This window comes from Solanum tuberosum, unplaced genomic scaffold, assembly GCF_000226075.1.
Source record: "Solanum tuberosum cultivar DM 1-3 516 R44 unplaced genomic scaffold, SolTub_3.0 scf00215, whole genome shotgun sequence".
In the NCBI taxonomy this organism is placed as follows: domain Eukaryota; kingdom Viridiplantae; phylum Streptophyta; class Magnoliopsida; order Solanales; family Solanaceae; genus Solanum; species Solanum tuberosum.
In genome coordinates this window covers 434794-451626 of record NW_006239140.1, presented here as the reverse complement: position 1 = coordinate 451626, position 16833 = coordinate 434794, and the positions used below count along the sequence as shown (strand labels likewise).

Sequence of the window (16833 nt, the reverse complement as noted above, 5' to 3'; positions counted from 1 at the left end):
GCCATAAGTTTCATGATTTTTTTAAGGAGTTTATTTTTAACTTTTTTATGGTTGGAATATTGTCACATTTTTTGTGTTTTAATGTGACAAAACAATTAGGTTAATATTTCTATTTAGATATTTATACTTTTACTTGAAAAAAACTTAATAAATATTATAAAGATAATTTTATTTGTGGATTTGATTAACAAGTAGTAGCATTAACACCATGTAATATTGTTTTGTCGATATTTATGATAATATTTTTAAATTATAATTTGTAATTTAATTTAATAATTATAAAAAAATATATAACTTTTAAAAAAGTGGGCTTGCCCCGCAAGCCTGTAGCCCACGTACTTATGGGTTGGGCCGACCGTTTTCTGGCCCACACCAAAAATGGGCTAGCCTGGCCTGGCCCGTAAAATGTCAAAGCCTGTATGGGTTAGCCCGGATGGGGTGGGCTAGCCCATATTGACAGCTCTAGTTTCAATTGAGTATTTAAACTTTTGATGAAGTGTCATTTTCTAGATTTTATACATTAGCTTTAATTGGAACATGTCTGAGATTCAACGGTTGAAATTGACGCATATAACTGAAGAAAATGACATATTTTAAATAATTATCTTATCTACGTAATGATTATTTGGAAACAGAAGCTTTTTCTTTAAAATTTGAACTAAAAATGTTTGATTAAAACACTTTATTTGTGTTATTTGTTCGACGCATTCAAGATAAAATATTTTCCTCTGCCATCCTGATTTTGTGGACTTTAAATTAGTCAAATGTAGGCACACCGTAAGGAGAGCGTTTCGAAAACTATAGGCGTAGGCAGCGTTTTTCTACCAAAATCAGCGCCTTTACTCAGAATCCTAATTTATGTAAATATGTTTGATTGCGCACAGAGTTTAAAATACTACAAAGATTTTTAAAATTTATAGTTCAATATAACTCATATATATTTATGTGATTATAAATCATCTCATTAAAAATAAAATAAGAAGTTTAAAGTTAAATTATTACTAGATATAAAATAATGTCAAATTTTTTAGACGGACTAAAAAAAGTGTCACATAAATTTAGACGGAAAGAATAATATTAGTTTACTACTACATGTTACGTGTGTCTATTGACTTGTGCTTTCCTGTTCCTTGCCATTCGAAGCTTGTGCAAAACAATCTGTTAGACTACTAAAGCGAGTGTCCCACGCGTGTTGTCACACTGCTTTCTATTCCAAGTTGAAAAAACCAAAAGGTTAAAAAGACTATGCAAGAGTAACAAGTACATATTCTTTTGCGCACCTCGACTAATTCCACGGGTTACCTGCCACCTCACACGAATAACATATATCAGGTAACTCTGTCCAACAAGGCTAGGACAAATGGGACATGTAGTAATTGTTTTCTTGAACCTTACTCTGTTATATTAAAATTTTATTCGACTAATTTGCAAAAACAACCTTCCTCTGATATTGAGTCTTCGAGAGCCACACTGCATTGTCTATATTTGCTTAAAGCCATATTGACTTGAATTAAATTTTCACAGTGCCACAATAAATAGTTGATGCCATAACGAAGTAGAGTTTATTTGACAAGCCTTTTCATCTTTCACTTTATGATACACAACCTAATCATAGCACCTATTTCTTTTTGATATATTAACATTATGGAAGATCAATCAGAATTTATGAAGAATCGTGAAAAGTTCCAACTCATTTACTTTGAGTGTTGATAACACCAAACACAACAACCAAACAATTGTTCTTGCAAAATGTTGTTTTTTTCATGGAAATATGCAAATAGCAATAGGAAAACAAGTTCTCGAGGAAGATGTGGTGTGAATATGACCCTTAATTATGTTAAAGTGTTTTTCTATATTTGTCAATATAGACAAAATTGAACTGCCCCTGTGAAAAGAATGTAAAGAGCAGAACTCTTACCAGTAACTTCTTACACAATTGAGCTCGTCAAAACTTTTGCAGCATTCATCCCTGTCGTGTCCTTAGTTCGTTTTGTAAGAGGGGGCAAACTAGACTTTCAAAGTAAATTTCTGCTTCAACACCAAAATTACCATCACCAACATCCACATACTTTGGATATCTTGTCGAGTCATCTTTTGGATTGTATATCATGAAAACTGATCCAAATATAACCAAAATTTCACCTGTATTTGACAAGCAAAAGGATGGAGAAAACAGATAACCCAAACGGTGTTCATATGGAGGATACTTGATGGTAAACATCAAGATTTTTTAATACCATACTCTTTCATAACCCACACATCTACGTGAGTTCTCGGATCAGTGCAAACCATAGAAAGATTACTTCCATATACTCCAAGCGAGAAAACACCATTTCCTTCTCCATAGCAAGGCAGGTCCACCACTCCCCATTCCTCACAAGACAAATCAATAGAACTGATGCTCCATCCCTCATCTCATGCAAATGACCATCACAAGTAGCCCAATGAAGCTTTCCATTCACAAACTTACCCACCTCCGTGAAAAGTAACTCATTCTTAAGACAATGGATGCTTCTCCAAGAATCACTCTTTAGACTATATACTTCGAACTCGTTATAATGCTTATTGTGATGTTGACAAGTAGAACGCACACGCACTACCTTATAATCATCATGTATCTCATCGTACCCAAAACCATACGTAACCATGCTAGAAGCAAAACCTTTTTTCAGTAGGCAACTTCTTGTACTTTCTAATTGATGGATTTCATAGAAACAACCCAGAAACACAAATCAATCCATTGACAGAACCAACCGTCCAAAAACGCCCACAGTGATTTTCGACAGGATAATTCATGTCAGATGAATCCACAACAGATTCATCAAGCAAAGACCTAAGTGAATAGTTCTTAAGACCGCATTCAGATGGACTAACCCTCAACATAACTCTATGGTTAATGTAGTCCTTGTTATTAGCTGCTAAACTGAGATGGGTCTTGATAAATTCAGGGCTACAGATCAAAGAAAGCCAAGATTTCGAAACACACCTGCATTGCAAGAGGAACTTCACCGGAAGCCTCGAGAGGATATCAGTGATGAGTTCTGGTGGCAGAATAGATGAATCTTGTACTGAAGTTGATGGAAGTTGAGAATGCTTAATGGATTTGCTTCGTTTGTGGTGTTGATGTAAGGCTTCATCTTCCCCGAATTCCATTTGGGATTTACAGAGAAATTGAAAGTGGCAAATCTAGACGGTGAAATACACCCTACGGGAATGGGTTATCGGGTTTCTCATTTGTAAACCCGCTGGCCGCAATCTTTAATTTATATGAAAACCAGGTAATTTGCGAAGCGCGGTCATAAATAATAATTGCATTGAACTTACAAATAATCATTTATTAATATTCATACATTTAAAATGACGGAAAAAATATGTTCTTAAAAAAATATTAGCAATATTTTAACATGAATTTGATTATTTGTCATTATCACATAACTCAAGAACTTTTAATGAATGAATTATTCAGGAAATAATAAATCATTGGTTCTTTAATCAACATTAAAAGGAAAAGAAGAAAATAAGAATATATATAAAAAGGCATTTCGTAAGAAAAAGAACACATTTAAGTTATATAGATTATTCAATTGTGATATATGTCTCAGGGAAAAATTCAAAAATTTGTTAATAGATTCAAAAAAGAAATTACGCTTAAACATGAAAGCAATTATAATCTTTGAACTTGCATAATGAATTTCTTCAATTGATAAGTGAGAGACTTCATATCTATGTTAAAATAGATAATATGTAAGCTTATATATTATAGTACTTTTAAGTCATAGAATTTTATATAGAATATCAAAACATGTATACTTGAAACTGAGTACAATAATTATTTTCTGCACAATCAATATACCTACTATATGTGTATATGTTCAATATAACTGGAGACAATAACTTTGCAGAAACATAAACAACACAGTTCAAAACATGTACTCAAAAACAACAATTAACATCATAAGCACAAATTAATGACTGTAAAAAAAAAATACCAGGATATGCAAAATTAGAATGAAATAGAAAGGAAAAAATCGAGTCCACTGAATGCACAGTCTCTCCTTAAGATAATTATTCCCCTCTAATACCTGGGGTTTAATGAATTAGATCCTCTTAGAATGGAACGATTTTATTCACCAATGTATTGATACAAAAACAATGGTCCCAGTAAGCCACTCAACATGAGCAAAGTGCATGAATATTTAATTGTGTAGAAGAAGAAGAAGTAGTTCAAAATTTTTATTGTTTTAAAATGAGAGGAAATCCCTCTATTTATAGGCAACAAAGGTAGTGTGAACAAATATGCTTATTGTGCCTTATCGGAAATATCACAACTCTTTGGAAATGTCACAACCCTTCGGAAAGGTCACAACCTTCCATAAATGTCGCAACTTTTCTTAAAAGTCACAACTCTTCGTAAAAGTCGCAACTTTTCTTAAAAGTCACAACCCTTCGTAAAAGTCGCAATTTTTTTTTATAAAAGTCACAACTCTTCATAAAAGTCACAACTTTTCGGTGAAGGCTAGTTTTAGAAATAAATAAATTAAAAGGAAATTCTGATTTGTGGTGGCGGCGCCACGTAGCGGGCTTACGGTTCTCTTTTATATATGATATATGATTAGCAAACTAGTCAAAATTTCTAACATAATCATCTTATATCCTAATATAATTTATTTACCTTCCTTTTATTATCGTTCTTTAGGCATCTCCAATTCTATACTCTATTTTACTCTCCAAATATAGATCAATTATAGAGTTTTGTATTTTTGTCAACAATTAATTCTAACCCAATTCTCTATTTTACTCCCTAGAAAAGAATTTTTTTCTTAATATTATATTATTATTTCTATTTCATTCTTATTTTTTTATTTTCATAATATAAATCCTTTATTTCTTTTTCCAAATAATCACTATATATAATTTTCATGTAATATATAATTTTATTTTTTTGAAATTTTTTATTTAATATAAAAGTTTATTTTATTTTAAATTTGTAAATAACATAAATTGCAAGAAAACATCATATAAAGTATACATCAGTGGACAAATATAAATAAAATACAATTACATAAACACTTAACTTTTAAAATTATTACACTGCTCTATAAAGAAATAATTAATCCACACACACAAAATTTCTACAATTAAGGGAGGAGTTACTAAGGAAACCAAATAACAACAATTTAGGAACAATTTATTCATGAAATCATATTAGCTTCAACCCTTGTAATCTCAAACCTCTCGGCTCTCTCCATATTCTTCTTCAAAAAAATAAAATAAATTATAATCATCTTCATTCCGGTGTTATAGATTTCAATAATACGGAAAGTGACAATATTATAATTTAAATTAGTTCTTTAAACAATCTGACAAAAAAAAAAAGTGCAAGAATGTTGTCTCTCCTCCGTCAGACGATTCTGACTTAGATTTGTACCAAAAACACATCACAAAATAGGTAATTTTTATTTGAAGGGTGATACTTCACAAGTAAAAAAGCCAAACGTGGGTGTGAAGAACGATTTGAAGAATTCCAAGTTTAGAAAAGGAAAAGTTGTTCCAAATATATTAATAGTTCAATTTTCTTCATATTTTGATGATTTTGATTTTTTAGAACTTGTATGTTGTTTTTTTATAATATTATTATGTGATATATATTCTGCATGTAATTATTATTATACGAATTATGATTGAACTTGAAATATGTTCATTTGTTTGTAAAATAGGTATAAAAATGACATATTTTATTGATAGATGTGAATATGAGGTAGGTATTAAAAATGCATTATTATTATCTTATTTTAATAAAGCTGATTGTATACATCACTGTGAATTATTGTTGGTAGATGTAAGTATAAAGTAGGTGTAAAAAGTACATTGTTATTACTTATGATTTTAGTGAACGGTGTGAAATTTACATTAATATAGGTTCCTAACCTTTTCTCAAACGATATAAAATAGCTCCTCAGCTTAATTCATCACTTATTACCCGTTTATATATCAAATTTATATACTTTGTGTATTTTAATAATGATTTAAAAACCCGTTTTAATACCACTTATATACTCTATGTATAGAATCTATACTTTGTAGAACAATTTTCATTTACATCACATATAAGTTATAATTTGTGAATTATACTATTAGATTCAATAGGTATTAAAATAGGTAAAAAATTTATGTTTGTATGATGTTTGGAATCTATACTAAAAAAAGATTTCTAACCCCTCCTCCAAGTGTATAAGATCAGATCTAAATTGATTGAGTTTGTTTCATCATTTGTTATCAATTTATATATCAAATTTATACATTTAATGATTTCATGAATAAGTTAGTTAAGTAATTTTCATTAACATTACATACAAACTTATTTTAGTACCAATTATATACTCTACTTTGTAAAGCAGTTTCCATTAATATTACATACAAGCAGTTTTCATTCCTATTATATCAATTATATACAATATTGTCATTAACATTACCTTGTTTTAATTTTCTGTATATTTACTTTGTATAATAATTATTTTTATTATTTCAGAAAAAAAAAACAAGAAAAAAAATCAATTTAGATACTATAAATAAAACAAACGGACACTTTCTGATCTACCACAAAAGAAAATATTTTTAAAATGTGAACAAAAAAGATGGAAGAAGAGTAAAATTTTCTGATTAATAGGTGAAAAACAAACTAATTGAGAGAAATTTATGGAATGCAATACTCCATCAATTATACACTCCTAAATTTATGGAAAGTATATATTCTCTTCAATTTATTATTTATACGTTTTTTTAATAAAGTCAAATATGTTAGATATTGTTGGTATTCTAATGTTAGAACTTGAAAACTTGAGAATCCCGTTAAGATTAGTAATCACAACATTTAAACATGTCATTTATTTAATTTTCTCATATCTACTAATGCAAGATGAGCATTTTTGTACTTTTGATCAGAATTGAAAGTCAGCCAATTCAGGATTGACCAAGTAATTACAAACAAGCTAAAACATAAATACACTCACATCCAAATATGTGGCTTTCTAAACACCAGTTTCAAATATAATTCAACAAAATAATTTGGAGGACAAACAAGGCCAATATAGACGGCTTTAATCTTCACAGAAGGGATTGATAACAAATGCACACTTAGAATCTTCTGGAAAACCTAACAAATTCTCTATAATTTTTGAGATCCTAGCTGAACAGGTGTTGCATCTTCTCCAGTGAGATAGGTTTATAACCAGTTTCACCATATTTATTGCATGCTCAAGCAAAGACTTCAATAATTGAGCGAGCCCTGTTGTGTCATCTTTGAAGATATCATCACCACAAAACGCTAAAATAACCTTTGAATTCTTTAGTTTCTCTAAGGAACCTTTGATTAAGTCTCCTTGAAAGGAGTCAATGTCATCACCCAAGAAGTTGATATCATTGTGGATAATCCTAACAGCTAGAAAATCCTTAAGCAAATAATGTGATTTCAAAATGCAATGATATAGTACTAAAATTGAGAAACACCATATAAGCAACATGGTAGGCGACAATAAACAAGCAAATGAAAATGCACAGCAGAACTAAAATTTGGTAGACTAACATTTTTATGAGAACACGTAACATAAAGGAGATAAATTGCTGATAAATATTAGAGAAAGTACTACAATGTTACAACTGAAATTATAGGAATGGACGCGTGATGGAGTCTTGAGTGCAGCCCCACTTTGTTGACATATCTTTGGCGAAAGAACAAAAAGAAATTCAACTTTAACCCCCTCATTCACAGTAAATACGATAAAGTATAAACAAGTTCAGTATCAAAGGGGGTTGTACCGACGATGGCCTGAAATCCAAGGCTATACTTTGCCTCAAAAGGAGATGAGTATCGGTGGTCATCAAATATTGTAATAATATAAGACAATTACATGAAGGATGGAATACATACCATGAGGAATAATAACCTCTAACTAAATGGAGCAAACATGAGGAAAATATTAAAGAGTGGAAGAAACCAAAATATTTCAAAGCAAGAAATCAATTGAAAACATACCTGTTCAGGTAGTAATGTCAAATTCTCCAGATACGGAGTTGAGTTTAACAGGTTGCCTATACCGAGGAAGGAACATTTTGTAATAAACGAATTTATTGTCAACCGTTTGCACTCCAGCAACGGCAACGGCAAGTCTGCATTTTCCAACATCAACTTGGAAATCACCTAAACAAAAGCGAGAAGCAGAGTATCACATAAGCACACAGAATATCACAAAATAAAATTATGGGGCTTGAAAAAAACAAAAAATTATGGATTTAACTTCTGCCCTTTTACAATCCCCCCCTACACACACACACAAAGAATTCAAGATTATGGTCTTTCAACATTTAGCATAATTCAGCTACATCTTTTAGCTCATTAAGGTTTGATACTTGCAACTGATAAACATTTCTAACACAAGGAATCACAATTAGATACACATTGCTGAATCTAGAGAAGTGGCAATAAACAAACATTACCCTTCACCAGTTGGTTAAAAAATTTATTGACCACAACTAGTGAAGACAATATTATTTATTAAAATGTCACATTAAATTCAATTGAGAAAGCCTCATTAATATAGAACAGTGTCATGCAAACATAAAACATCGAAGGGGCAAAAGAAATGGCTACAGCGTTTGACTTGCAATAATGCAAAGACTCCCTCAAGAACTGAAGACCGTTTTTCTTTGGGTTAGAACCTTATCTTGCTCTACATGGCTATTGGTATAGGTTTCACAAAATCTTTTAGTAGGTCTCTCTGTTTTGGAACATGCTATTGGTTGGAGGTTCATTCAATTTTTTGAACAATAATGCTAGATTTTATAGAATTTTAATACAAAATGACTAATGTTACAAATTAGTGCTGAAAAGAATTGCAAGTGGTTATATCTGTTCTATATCTCTTCCTTATCTTTTGGTATCTCATTGTCTCTTTCCATTTTTCCTTAAATCATTCTAACCTTCGGTGCGCTATTCGTTAATTAATCTTGTAAGGAACTTCTATTTGAGAATGTTATTGATTATTAAGTCTTGATGCACTTGAAGCCACCAAATTAAGGCTGTTCTAACTAAAGCAGCCCATTCACTTCAGTCCATTACAAAATGGATAGATCTCTGCAATATGGTAGAAAGGCTAAGACCTGTAAAAAGATAGAAACAAGTATGTTGGAATAAAGCTCCTCAGGGCACTATCAAAGTAAACACTGATGGGAGCTTCTCACAACATTAGGGCAAAACTGGCATAGAAGGAATTGTTAGAGATAGTCAAGGTGATTTTATCATGGCTTTCTCTTTCTCAACCCAATATAGCAGTAGCAACATGGCTGAAGCTATTGCGGCAGAGGTTGGAGTGAAATGGTGGTCTTAATGGGCATCCTAATTTCACTTTAGAACTTGACTCATGTTTGTGGCCAACACGGTGACAAAGGAGGACAGTTCCAATCTGAAGTTTAAGCAGATCGTGGACAACATCATTAATTACAAGAGGAGAGCTGGAATCAAAATCAATCATTGCTACAGAGAGGGAAACCAGACAGCAGATTTGTTTTCCAAACTTGTCTCAAGCAATGATCAGAACCTGTTGATCCATTCCCTCCATCAGCTTCCAGGGAAGGTTAAGGGTCTGCTACAACTTGACAAGTGCCAAATGCCTATTAGGACAAAGCTTGACAAAGCTATTTTTTTTTGTAAGCTGTGTTTTTGTGTACATAGTTAACACCAGAGGGTTGTAAAATTATTAGGCCTTCTGGACTGATGGATGATATATCACCACGTAGCTACAAAGATGTGTTGTATTGAGGCCCTTTTTTGCTTATGCAACACCACTCAGACATTGCCTTGGTAATTGAATAAACAAAAACAAAAACAAATTAAACTAATAGAAGGAGCCAGTATTTAACCTCTCATACTTGACCAAAACCATATGAGTTAAACAGGAACAAGAATCAAAGACAAATATATCAAGTTAGCGACCTATAACTGACAGACCTAACACCCCCACCCCAGAATGCAATTAAAAAGCCTCTCACTAGACATGCAAATGATGAACTATGGTCATTAATATTGATATAGACTATAAACGAGAGTAACTATATTCATGTTCAACTTGAAAAGATTAGAGATATTTGAGACTGAAAACTAACCTCGATAAACCAGGAAGGGACCGTTAGTTCACTAGCACAACGTACGTCTGCTAAAATATCTTTGATGTCAATTAGATCATTTGTAACACCCCAAGTGTGATTATGGAAATTAAGATCTGCATGGACCAAAGAAGAAATGTCGCGGAGTCTAAATTTCACACCATGGAAAGCCCCAGATATCTCTAAATGCTGAACAAATGGAGCAATAATATCGAAGAAGCAATGATTGTCAAGTGGATCCGAATCATTCAAAGGATGCCTATGATCAATCAATAGCAATCTCATGCATTTTGGAGAAGTTATATGCAAATGATGAAGACCACAAAATTCACTTAGCTCCAGCGATTCCAGCTGAGGACAACCTGATGATATTTGTTTAATGTTTTCATCCCAGAGAAGCAAATTAGTGAGAGTTAAGCTCTTGAGGGATGGCCAGTTGAGTACACAATTTTCGGATAATTTACAATACTTGCAATTTAATCCTACAAGGGATGAGTTACTGCAGAGAACTTGGGGCAACGTATAAGGTTGCTCATTAGAAACCCAAACTTTCAAACAAAGATCCTTCACATTTTTGTTCACAGCAATTTCAAGCCATTTATCAATTTTGGAAATAGTAGACACATCATCATGGTTAAGTACAAACTCAAGACTGAACTCTTTAATGTTAGAGCATCTATGGAGACGCATTACATTGTCAGTGAAGGAAATGAACCTGTTGGCTTTCGAGCTACTGTTGAGTTTCGAGGTTTTAAACCATCCCTGCTGTCAAAATTCAGATTGTTGATGTAAGTCCATAGGTACTGCCAACCCTTAGAGAGAATAGATGTTTTGCATGCATCTGTTTGTTGGGAAAGACAAGGCACTACCAAAAATGTCAGATAGGATAGCAGCGTAATAATACCCAAATCTAAACTTTCCCTTTCAATTTGAACCAAGAGAAGACAAACCAATCAAGCAATATGAAGAATGGACAGCAAGTATATCAACCAAACTAAAGCAACAAGATAAGAATAAACCAATCATGCAAGACACAACAATTTACGTGAAAAACCCTTCGATGTGAAGAGTAAAAAACCACAGGACCAAAAGCTCCACTATAAACACCAAGAGTTACAAAATTATTCTCCAAAATTGGCCACAAAACAAGCGCCAAACAACGAGCAACAACAAATCAAGATTGCACCAAATCTAGAGAATTAAAGAAGAGATTTCACCCAAAAAGACGCTACTGTTCACGCCCTCAAATCAGAAGCTACAGACCTTCAAATCCGATCTCCACCGTTGAATTGCAAGAACCAAATGCTGAGAACTCCCAGTTCAAATTTGAGCACGATCCAACGGTTAACGAAGCGGCAAACTCTGTCTGAAGCGGACTGCCTGAGTAGAAAATTTCCAGAAGCAAAAACGGGATTTTCTCTATTTCTCTCAATCTCTAAAACGAATCTCTCTTGATTTTTCTCTCTTATGTTTCTGAAAATAAGACCAAATAAGCCTTATATATGCCACATAATATTTGGGTTATGGGCTAAAGTGAGCTGGTCCTAATAAGACTTTTATTCATCCACATACAAAGGGAAAAAAAGATCTTAAACCGAACACTGTTAAGGTCAGTAGAGAGAATTTGAACGATAACAGAGTCAGGCAGCAGACTAATCCAATCAATACCGCCGGTTTCACTCCGAATCCTCTTTGTTTTCGAGTTTCCACAACTGCCAGCGGATTGCTTTTCCTCTTCTTCGCCCATCCTTTTCTCTGTTCGGACACAAAATCGGTGAAATCACATAGCAGAAGAAGATAGATTTACTGTGGAGTAGCAAATTAGGGCCAAGAAGGGGGTAGTGAGTGATCCGTCGATATTCGAAATTGAGCAAATACATACTTTTTTTTTAGAAAATTTATGGAGGTAAGTTATACAATAAATTCACAGAAAATTTTCGATCCTCCATCGCGTTACCCCGTATTAGAGAGAATTGATTGATCGAAGTATTAACTTGGAATTCGAACTCGCAACTATGTCTAGGGAACTTGTGACCCAAACCAACCAAGCTACATACAATTTGGGTCACTTAAAAGAACTTATATTTTGCTTCTTAATTAATTATATAAACCTATTTAGTAAATTCCGACGAAATAGTATCACAGCCTTGGGCCTTCCTAAATCCACACCTGGACTCAATCATCTTCTATCCAAACTTATGTTTTGGGATACATACACAAGAAGGGTGTTGACTATATATCTTATTTAGCAGCCCAATTTCAAGGATCTGTAATGATCATTAGGCTAGTAATAAGGAGATAATTAGGATTCTTTTCTTTGTATAAATATTTCGTATATATATATATAGTACAATTATATTATCAAAACTATATATACAATGAAATACATAAAATTATAAGTAGAAAAGCTTGGTCCACGTGCAGAAAAGATGAATAGGAGTCATGTCCATTCAGGCCAAGATGAGAAAACTATTTTAATCAGCTTGCTACACCTACACTTGAGCATTTCAACATAAATAAGCTTGTCCTTGGAGCTGCATAAATACACCATTAACAAAAATAATTAGTCGATTTAGTAAACTATTATTTTAAAGCTAATTTAACAACTTTAATCTTATGTAACTCTTCATCAACCTAAGCCTCTTGCAAGATTGAACAAACATTCTAGCAAAAGAAAAGGGATCATAAGAACAAACATGACTGGATATATAAGGCATAGAAACACACATACACTATGGTGAAATTATATATATACAACACACCTAAAATATGCGATGGTCTTATCACTCTCCTAAATTTGTTTCCTCCGTATTATTTACTCTATTTCACTTTCGTAAAAAAATACAAGTTAAAATATACCACGTGCATATACAACGCCTATATACTAGCAAAAAGGGATTTTTGTTAATATCATATTTAATTTGATTATTTCAGACTCAAATCAATCGAACCTTGTCATCTCTCAGGTCTCAAACACAACAAAGTTCAAAGTCCCTAACTATGATTTATACATTATATATTTTGTTTCAAAATTTGTTGTAATCCCACGACCTAACAACATATTATCTTGTTCATAAATATAATTAGAAAAAAAAAATCTCTCTTCCTATTTTTCCCCCCTACCCAATATTTATTGTCCAGTTACTTTTCAATTAATAACTTTAAGTCCCAATGGTTTGATCATGTAGAATTTGATCCATTTTCTAATTGAACGAAAAGTATTCTACTGAACATCTCCAAGTAGCATCCAGTCCCCATCATTTAATCTCTTAACCTCACACACAAGGTAGGATAAGACATGTGTACATGCATGTTATTTATTGTTGTTGTTATTGAGGTCACCTCACGACAGTGAGGCTCGTTCCTAGAGTTATAATGAGTGATAGTGAGACTCAATGTAACTATTTCTATTTGCTCTAATATATGCCATGTTAATATTTATGATCATCTCATCTAAGTTTTATGAATATTACACGTAGCTAGGTTAAATTACTTGTTCCAATTTGGTTGCAGTAGTGGAGATTTCATTCTGGTGAGGATTCCTCATGTGAGCTAAGTACTCATGAGGCTGCTGGAGGAGGTGTCAGTTTCCACCATATTTTTATTTTTTTTAATCTTTTCTCAATTTGTCCCCAAAAAATATAAAATTGACTCCTCTATTTGAAAAAAAAATGGGCAAAGGTAGGTGTTGGATACGATATTATAAGAGCTTTTGGATTAATGTGGAAGGACACGTTTAGACAAATGGGTGGTTTCTTTTGTTTCATGTCATTAATTAGAGGAGTTAATCACGGAAAAAGTGAGCATAGGGTCCATATATATATCACATACGATAACAATAATATATCCAGTAAAATATCTAGAAATTAGAAGAATACAATATAGATAGACTTAGCTTTCTTAATTCTCTCTTCTTCTTTTTTATAACTCGTTTGGAATTTTTTTTATAACTTGTTGGCAGTTATTTCTTATTTTCAAAATAAATAAGTAATATATATATATATATATATATGCGCACGCGCCTATTTATAAAAAAAAAAAAAAAAAAACAAGTTTTGTCACTTAAAAAGTATTTTTCTTTTGTATGCCGAGTATATATTATTGTACGTGAACATATGGTAACAAACAAACAAAATACATATAACGATTGTTATTTTTTGGAGATTTTGTATATGAAATATTGGCTCCATCTTACTAATGGAAGGAAAGGACGAGGAAATGGAGATTTTGAATGGGTCAAAAGTTTCTCATTAATTTCCACACGTCTAAACACGAAGAAAAATCATTTTAAGACCTTCACTTTTACCGTTTCCGCTATACTAGATCTAACCAACTGCTCATCCTAAATTCTCTGGGTAATCTTTTGTCAATGGCAATTCACTCATAAGTCATAAGTAAGTTCACTCTGTTTTATTCATTTATTTTGATAACCGAGAAGTCCCCGAGCACCAGCAGCACACAACTTGAAACTCAGTGGATAATGGTTCTGTCCTTCTACCCTTTTCCACTTTAATACAAGATTTTGTTTGCGGGGTTCAAACCTAAAAAGGGAGCCTAATCCACACATCACAATTCACAAGTGCACTCCTGCCATTATACCAAGGCATGGGCCCAAACATGAAATATTTAGCCACAACTCAAGAAGTTAGAGGAAATATAAAAATTTCAAACCAAGAAACATTATGACTTCTTCGCAGATAAAGAGTTGACACTGTACTCAGATCACTTGAATGTAACTACCAAGTGTTTGTCGGGAGGGTTCGAACCTATGAAGTGTGCCTAACCAACACATCACAAGCAGGCTCTTACTGATAGACCAGAGCCCTAGGACGATAAAACATGATATGTTTACATTCACAACTCCAAAAGTAGAGGGGAAGTATAAATATCTCAAACCTGGAAACATTATGAAACCTTCCTCAAGATAAGAGTTGATACTAATACTTCCAAACATAGATGCTAATGAAACGAATACCCACAAAGCAGAGAAAAAAATCAAATCCCTAAACTGGAAACAAATGAAACAAGAGAAGAAGTAAGCTTAGGAGTCATTTGGTTCGCGGGCAAAGTTATCTCAGGATTATATTCCTGCAATTATAATCTTGGGACTAATTTATCCCGCCTAAGAGGTTGAATAAAATAATATTAAGTTAGATGGGATAAGGTGGGATATCCAAGATTAAGGTTGGGATCAAATTTATACTCTATGTTGGGTTGAAGATATAAATTTATTACTTCAACCAAACAGAGTACAATTTTAATGTTGAACTTAATCCTGAGATATCTCACCTTATCTCATCCAACTTAATATTATTTTATTTCATCCCCGGGTGGGATAAATTAGTCACAGTACTATAATAGTAGGATTATAATCCCCAGATAACTTTGTCCGTGAACCAAACGACCCCTTTATATATATATATATATATATATATATATATGGGATAAAAAAATTATATAACCAAGTTAGTTTTATACGTTTACTTGTTATAACAGATAATTTGTCTAAGTTTTAAGATTACAACTCTAACATTTTAAAAAGATCATTTACATAAAAATATTTATAAATTAATTGATAAATATAACTCAACTCTTAAAAAAACTGGTTACTATTTACTCCACTAGCGCAACAAATATTTTGCCTGATCGATAAATTTTATTTATATTAAATTTAAATAAGTGTTTACTATATTGACTATAAGTAGTGTCTTTTTGCCTTGAAGTGCAAGTATAGCTACTTTGATAATGAAATGGGTTATGAAAGAAGACCGTGAGATCATGATCACTCTTTTTTGCTAAAGTTTAAGCTATCATCTAGGTTGTGAGCTCAAGATGTGAGAGTTAGGCTCGACTCTTATATCAAGTTGGAGATTGTTTAAGCTATCATCTATGTTGTGAGCTCAAGTTTGCATCGAATGATATGGTTATTATTAAGACATAACCCAAAATTACATATTTCTTTTATAGAAACCGTCACAATTTATGTAATACATGAAGGAAAAATCTTTTTATATTACAAAATCTCTCATGTTTGAATTTTAATTTTATAAAATTATTTTCGAGTCAAAAAGTCATAATATTTCACACGATTATATGCGTCCTCAATTGAAATTAAATGATATAACTGATATAAATAATTGGCTACAACTTAGCTATATGTATCTACTAGTGATTGAGTGAAGCAAAGCATGGCACTCGTGTGTGGAAAAAGATGTTGGGACCAATATGTCTTGGGCACTTTAAGGAACAGGTCAACCTTAGAAGATTCCATGTGCTAAACCAACTCATGAATTTAAGAAGAAGAAAAAAAAGTAATGTCTGAGTCATGTGAACCTGTTGCTTTGTCGGATTTTGACTTATTTCTACTCCTTTATCACGCTTCCAACCGACACGTTCACACTCTCATGTACCTCTCCTTATATATGTCTACATTTAAAAAAAAAAATCGACGTAAAGGGTCCTGGTAGAGTGAATAAATATTCTTCTATCCTTGATTAGAGATATCGGATTTGAATCTCCTTAGATTACATAATCGCTTTTGTTAGAGAGTGTTTTATCCCTAATTAAGACTTTCCAATGTCAATTCAGATACAGAGGAAGGGAGTATTATAGGTGGAGCTTTTTTCACTATTTTAATATATATATAGATATATATATATATATATATATATATAT

At 32.4% G+C, this 16833-nt stretch overlaps 2 protein-coding genes across 2 annotated transcripts; both read right to left on the bottom strand.

The window, feature by feature from the left end:
- Nucleotides 1-1662: 1662 nt before the first annotated feature.
- Nucleotides 1663-3238, bottom strand: LOC107062273 (F-box/kelch-repeat protein At3g06240-like). Its single transcript, XM_015312712.1, has one exon. It carries the CDS (start codon nucleotides 3151-3153, stop codon nucleotides 2707-2709), a length of 447 nt encoding a protein of 148 aa, XP_015168198.1. The 5' UTR covers nucleotides 3154-3238; the 3' UTR covers nucleotides 1663-2706.
- Nucleotides 3239-6912: 3674 nt separating this feature from the next.
- On the bottom strand, nucleotides 6913-11905 carry LOC102583885 (uncharacterized). The gene is made up of 6 exons (XM_015312756.1): nucleotides 11759-11905; nucleotides 11422-11593; nucleotides 10874-10999; nucleotides 10159-10274; nucleotides 8033-8197; nucleotides 6913-7448 (listed from the first exon to the last, which is right to left on the bottom strand). Exons 1-6 carry the CDS (start codon nucleotides 11903-11905, stop codon nucleotides 7098-7100), a joined length of 1077 nt encoding a protein of 358 aa, XP_015168242.1. The 3' UTR covers nucleotides 6913-7097.
- Between the last annotated feature and the right edge of the window lie 4928 nt (nucleotides 11906-16833).

Coding starts and splice junctions, on each gene's coding strand:
- LOC107062273 (XM_015312712.1), bottom strand. CDS start 3,153: ATGGAATTCGGGGAAGATGAAGCCTTACATCAACACCACAAACGAAGC.
- LOC102583885 (XM_015312756.1), bottom strand. CDS start 11,905: ATGGGCGAAGAAGAGGAAAAGCAATCCGCTGGCAGTTGTGGAAACTCG. Junction 8,198..10,158: donor TCCCTTCCTGGTTTATCGAG/GTTAGTTTTCAG, acceptor GCTTTTGTTTAG/GTGATTTCCAAGTTGATGTT. Junction 7,449..8,032: donor TGACATTACTACCTGAACAG/GTATGTTTTCAA, acceptor TATTTGCTTAAG/GATTTTCTAGCTGTTAGGAT.